The sequence below is a fragment of the Pyxicephalus adspersus genome, chromosome 9 (genome assembly GCF_032062135.1).
Source record: "Pyxicephalus adspersus chromosome 9, UCB_Pads_2.0, whole genome shotgun sequence".
In the NCBI taxonomy this organism is placed as follows: Eukaryota; Metazoa; Chordata; class Amphibia; order Anura; family Pyxicephalidae; genus Pyxicephalus; species Pyxicephalus adspersus.
The window spans coordinates 41,640,014-41,646,653 of record NC_092866.1 but is presented as its reverse complement, the minus strand read 5'-3'; the positions used below and the strand labels follow the sequence as shown (position 1 = coordinate 41,646,653).

Sequence of the window (6,640 nt, the reverse complement as noted above, 5' to 3'; positions counted from 1 at the left end):
TAGCAATTTCTCGGATGGGTTTTTTCTGTTTTTGCAGCTTAGGGATGGCTTGTTTCATCTGCATGGAGAACCGTTATTGACCGTATGTTGTCTGTTCACAGCAAAATCTTCCACATACAAGCATTTAAAATTAATTGTAATGTACAAAAAATAGAAAAAACTTGTCTCTGTCCAAATATAATGGACCTAACTGTATAATTACATTGTTAAATACTCAATTCCTTCTGCTTTATGTACTTTTTCAATGTCCTTTTTCCTAAATATTTTGTTTATAAACAGGACCTTATGGCGAGGATATTGCAGTAGCATGAAACCCCTGCCATTATTTCAAATCTTTCAGCTTCATAATTTTTAATTTTCCACAATAAAATGCTCCCAACATAAGTGGGCAGCAGGTGTGTAGGCCTTGGGACAACAGAGAAATGTCTGAGGTAGGAGAGTAAAAAATTGTCAGGAGGCCTCTTTAAAATTCCCAAAAACTCAAATTTCAGGTGTCTGGACTGACCATGTAATGGCTTTCATAGATCACCTGTGAAACCAGTGCTTGCTCTAAGGATGCTTGTAGAATCATCATCAGCATCATTACCTGACCTAACTTTACAATTTTACTGTTAACTTAATGTCATATCTAATAGTAAGAATAACCTTTTATGTAATTTCAATATAGGGATGCATATAAAGTCTCTCAGAATATGCAAAAAGAGAAGCAGAGTCTCCTGCGACAGCTTCAACTTCTCAGGTATTGATATTTTTTCAACAAATAGACTAAATATAGCAAGGAGGTTTAGCCTGTAATTTTGTTTCCTGCTGTACAGCACTACAAACATCTCAGCCCAACTATAGTCTATGGCTTATACAGCTTGCATGGATTTTCAGTTAGAGGGAGTCAATTGACAATAGGCTTTGTCGGGCTTACCTATAAAAAAGTCCAGCATGCGCTACAAACAATGTATATTAGAAGTACTATATGTACCTGCCTGGTAATAAAGATTTTATACAAACAAGTGAAACTCTATATATATATATATATATATATATATATATATATATATATTATATATAGTTGTAGAAAAAACATCACATGCCCCTGTAAGTGCACTTCACGTATATCTAATTTTCTATTTACTGTTTTCACCTGACACGCATCATAAGGTAATTCCAGTCAAAGATCTGTGATATTTAATCTGCATTACACAATTTGAAGTAATCCTGCTATGTAAGAAACATTAAGTCTACAAAGGGCATTGTTAGAATGGCAAAAGATTGGAATGACACTTGGTCCTTACCTAGGAGGGAAATGCTATGGCATGTGCATGGTGGAGCCACATCATGTGGAGCGCGAGTGGCCCAACCTTCTGCAGCCTGACCACTTCTGCCATTTTACTCTCAAATGTAAAAAGCATATATTTGTCCATATCCCATCCTCCTCCAAATATACACCCATAATAGACACAGGCACAGCTACTTACAATTTTGTATTTACTTATTTTTACTACTTCTGATAACTATTCATTTACTAGCTGTTGCAGCGTAAATTATTCCCTTGTCAGTTCACTCATTGGCCCTGATTTACTAAAGCTCTCCAAGGCTGGAGAGAATACACTTTTATCAGTGAAGCTGGGTGATCCAGCAAACATGGAATGGATCAAGTCCAGGATCGAAAGCTAACAAATAGCAAATGACTTTTAGTAAATCCATTCCAGGTTTGCTGGATTATCCAGCTTCACAGATGAAAGCATATTTTCTCAAGCCTTGGAGAACTTTAATAAATCAAGGTCCTAATGTTCATTTATACATATAGCATTTCCTAGTGTGACAGAGGTGCATTTTGACAAGTGGCCACTAGGTGGCAGAACGAATCATTGTTTTAATAGGTAATAAAATAAAGAGATTTGGACTCTTCTCAACAAATTTCAGATGAATTTACAAGCGAATAATTTATAAAAAAGAGCTCATTGATTATCATGACATGTTGAATATGTCCTTGGCAATAAAGATTTAGAGCCAACACTTTTGGTCTATTCATTAAAGCTCTAGAAGCCTGCAAAAAAAGGCTATCATGGGAAAACCTGTGTGATCCAGCAAACCTGGAATGGATTTCCTAAAGTAATTTGTTGTTATTTGGTAAATGTTGTCAGTCATGCAATTTAATGAATTTCATCCATTCCAGGTTTGCTTGATCCCCCTGGTTCACTCAGCTTTTAATAAATCAGGCCCTTTGTCAGAGTCTACCTCAAGTACCTTTTGAGGACTTAAGGTGGATGTGTACACCCTGAAAACTTGGAACACTTAACTTCTATTCCTCATCCCATCTTCACAGCCCCGGCTGCTCTTGCCAGTAAATCCAAGCTGCTATACTGCTGTGTAAAATGAACAAACTGTAGGCAATCTGTTCAGAAATTTTCTTGAGAAATACCATAAAACAACATTATTTATTATCTGTTAATCACAGGAGTTAAAGCAAATCAACCAGTAAACCAGATAAAAAAAAATGTGTTATCCAAATCCTTAATACCATTTAGTTAAACCTAATCAGCCTAAATTTTCCTTCCCTTATCCTTTTGCTGTTATTTTGCTACAAATTTTCATTTAAACATTGCCATATATAATGTTAATGGTAAATTGCTATTGGAGCAAATTTTAATTTACATGGATACTTTTAATTAACAGTATTACTAGTTTATACTCGGAGGACATGCTCAGGATCCTGTGTCCAGTGACCACAGTGCAGGCTTTCAGAAATATTACTGTATTTGCCTAGTCGTTCTATGGATCCTCTATTTTCAATACATTAAGGGCCCATTTGGCTGACCCTGTCCAGCTAAAAATATGGGTTTGATAAACAGTAACACAATACTTGTGCAACATAAAAATTGCAACTATCACTATTTTTCTACTGGGTTTCTAATTATAGAAAATATATATTATTTGGGGGGTGAATATTTTAAGCGATTAGTTGGCCTATAATGTGTATTGTATTATGTGTGCCAAAAGGCGGTGAAAGGGTTAAATTTCCATGCTACAGTAATACATGATAACATACATAACATGCAGCATGCATTGCAGTGCCATACATTTTAAATAACATCACAATGCAACAAGTAAACTTGCGTGCCATTGGGACGCATTCGAATAGTTTTTTTTAAATATATATTAAACGTCAGGGTGCACTGGGTGCATATTCACAGTCAATGGATCCCTATTTGCATCTCATGTTATGCGGTCATACACCGCATAGTATATATAGGCCCTTCATTATTGACCTAGAATAAACAGGCAGATCAAGTTTTCTAGCTTTTCTAATTTGCATACTAGTAAAGTCAATACATCCGTATAACCACCCAACAACTAGATGGTTCTTACTAGGCTTCTAGGTAGCTAGTCATTTCATGAATGGCAGTAAAAGGGTTAATATGATTTACAATTTACACAAAAATATCAATGTTTAAGCTACAAGTTAAATTATGTACCGGTAAATACTTGCTGTGTTGCAGGGACATGAACAAAAAGTTGCGGGATGAAAAGGATGTGTTTGAAGCAAAGAAGTTGGACATCCTAAAGAAGAATCCCACAGAACCCATGCTGGTTCCTAGCTGCTGCTGTTGCTGCTGTTCAAGCTATGCTGGCAGTGTACATTGTGATCCCACACTTTGACCACCAGGTGGCACCAGTGAATAAGTCAAACTGTGGACAATTTATTTTATCTTTATACAGATTTGTGTATATGTAAATATTACTATAATACTGTATATTATAATGTGTGTATATAGGTATTCACAATTCTATTTTTGTAGAGTTGTGGCAAAAATATTTGTGTGATATATTTCATTAGGTCAACATTACAGAAGGATATGTTTCTCTAGGTGACAGAACAATTTAGTTTTATTTTTCTACAAATAGAAATTGCGTTAGTGGCTTCAAAGGTAATCTGAAAATCAGTAGTAATAAGGAAGAACTGTGAAATAACGGTGTGTAAATAATATTTATTACTCAATTTGGCCCATTATACTTTTACAATTTCCAAATTGCCCCCTCCTGCAGATCTCTACAGAATATTGATGCAGACAATACCTTACATTTTTTCTACAATTACCCCAATGAAAATGATATCTTTAACAAATAAGGGCTGTGGATGTGTTAAGAAATAGGGGCAATGGAAGGACAATGGAACAATATATTTAATAAAGTGTAAAATAAATGTGAGTAGGCAGTTTTTTATTGCAGAAGTGATTGACTAAGTCCCTTCTGAAATAAATCAAACGTATCTGCCTGTTTGCAATCTTTTGTTGAATGTATACTAAGCTGTGTGTGCACAGCTCAGTGTACAATGTTGGAATAAATGTGAGTTATATCATTCTAGCCTGGCCAATTAGGATGGCCAAAGATCCAAACCTGGAAGAGGACTAGGTGAAAAAGTTGGCATCAGTAATGGAGCAGGGAGAGGTGGGTGGAGTTCCGCTTTATTGCTACATTGGAGCGTCTTACTGCTGCTCTTATACACACTGGGGTTTCCAGTGCGTAATTCACACTGCTACCATGTCACATGGATGACCTTGGATTTCTAAGAGACTTCCTGCTACTTTTCATATCCTTTTTGGCTTTGTCCCTATTGGAGAGAATTTACGTTCTCACAGAGGTAGAATCCTTCCAATAGATATACACAACAATAAGAAGAAATATGATGGAGATTTTCCTGGGCCATCCAAACCCAAATATAAGTTTGGCTGAAGTTTGACTTCACCTAAAACTTTATGGGAAATACCTCAGAATTACAAAATAGAGAGCTTCCGTTACAGCCAGTTTTTATTCTTTGTATTATGTTTTATTTTCTGTCTTTGTAAGGCTAGACAAACAAATCCAATTTGTACATAGATGCTTTTGTATGTTACTTCCAGTATGTTCTGCAACCCCAAGCCAGTGGCTTGTGGATACAAATGTAGTAAAGGACTTGCCTATGGCTGCTGGAACATAGTAATATATAGTGGGCTTTGTTCATATTCTGACTGGTGTTCATTTTTATTCTGAAAATTATAGACATAATCTAAACTGTATACAGGAATACGAATGTTACTGGTGACAATTTAGTTTATTCTAAATTTGTGTTTTTACCAAAGCTGCTAAAAGACATACTACACCAAAAGTGAAATTGCCCTCTTTAATGTAGTGTAGGCTATAAAGAATAACCACAAAACCCATATTGTAGGTAAATCTCCCATCCTTGGATATTTGTAATAATTTATAGTCAGTCCCTTTCAGCTGTTATATGTGGCCCTAATGTAGATCCTTACAATGTTTGTTATGCAGCAATTTATGTGTTACAGAGATCTTACCTGTTATGCAAATATGTATGAGACCACCAACCAACATAGGATTTTTTACTTTTTAAATTTTTATTATGATTTTATGTTATAAGAAAAATCTATATATATTGTTTTTACTGACCTTATTTTGAAATGATACATTTTTGGTGCTGTTCAAGCTCTACTTCCATGTTTAATTCACCACTGAGCTGTGACAAGTGTGCAGAATAGCATATGCGATTTTAGTGGCTGTTTGTTTCAGGTCAGTAGCCTAGTAAATATTAAAGCCAGGGTCAGTCAGTATAATCATTTTGTGAATATAGGATGACATATAGGGAAAGGATAGACGCTTTAGGTCCATTCTGGAATAAATATCTTTGTTTTAATTAAATTGTTGTGTTTGGTTAAAAAAACAGCCCCAAAAATAGTTAATTTTCCAAATTTTTTAAATACAAAATTCCCCCTGACAGATAGGCAAAACATAAATATCTGATACTAGTTTCATGATCCAGCCACAGAAAAAGCTTTCTATGCACATGCAGGATGGTTTTGGAGGTCGGCAAACTCCGGCCTTTAGGCAAGATATGGCCTAGCCAGTAGTTTGTTCCGGCCTAATGCCCCCTGGCCAATCTGGCCTAATACCGGCCAGCAACCTGCGGTGGAGCCAGAACAAACTACCAGAGCTCTGGAGCCACATGTGGCTCTTGAGCCTCCATGTTGTGGCTCTATTCCCTATTTACTGAAGCCGGCGTTAACACTTCTGCTGCTAGGGTAAATGGGGAACATTCCCTCATTACGGAGGAGAGGGATTTCCCTTCAGGGGGTGTTCCAGGGGGCGGAGCCATTAGGGTGGGACTCGAGAGAGGCTCCTGCCTACCCCTGAAAAGGCCTAGTGGCCAAAAAAGTTTGCTGACCTCTGGCCTAATATTTGTTTTTGTGGACCAAGGAGACATGTCTGGCACCAGACTTATCTAAAGAAAACTTTAGCAAGGATCCTGGAAAACCATTCTAATTGACTGATCATGTTTCCTTAAGACCATTTGGCCAAGATATGTATGCAGTGAACAAACTGGTCCAGATTTATAAATCTAAAAGTCCACATAAAGCCCAACTCCAGGAAAATAAATTTTCCTTAAATAATGATTTTCCTGGAGTTCAGCTAACTAAGGCTAAAAACAATGTTATATGTTTCAGTTTACCAATCCTTAAATGTGGTGACTAAGGACTGGCTAAAAAACAAAGCAATGTTCTCTTTTTGTAAAATGATGATTTTCCCATTCTTCATGGAATGGCAATTATTATAGGTAGATGTTGACCCCATCCTTGGAAACAATAATGTC

At 36.3% G+C, this 6,640-nt stretch overlaps 1 protein-coding gene across 1 annotated transcript in view; it reads left to right on the top strand.

Annotated features, from left to right (window-relative positions):
• Positions 1 to 6,640, top strand: part of CRACR2B (calcium release activated channel regulator 2B) — a 49,356-nt gene extending 42,716 nt beyond the window's left edge. Inside the window, exons 9-10 of the mRNA XM_072421693.1 lie at positions 668 to 739; positions 3,495 to 6,640. Coding sequence (XP_072277794.1) covers positions 668 to 739; positions 3,495 to 3,654 — 232 coding nt within the window. The 3' untranslated portion in view covers positions 3,655 to 6,640. The remainder of the gene's footprint in view (positions 1 to 667; positions 740 to 3,494) is intronic.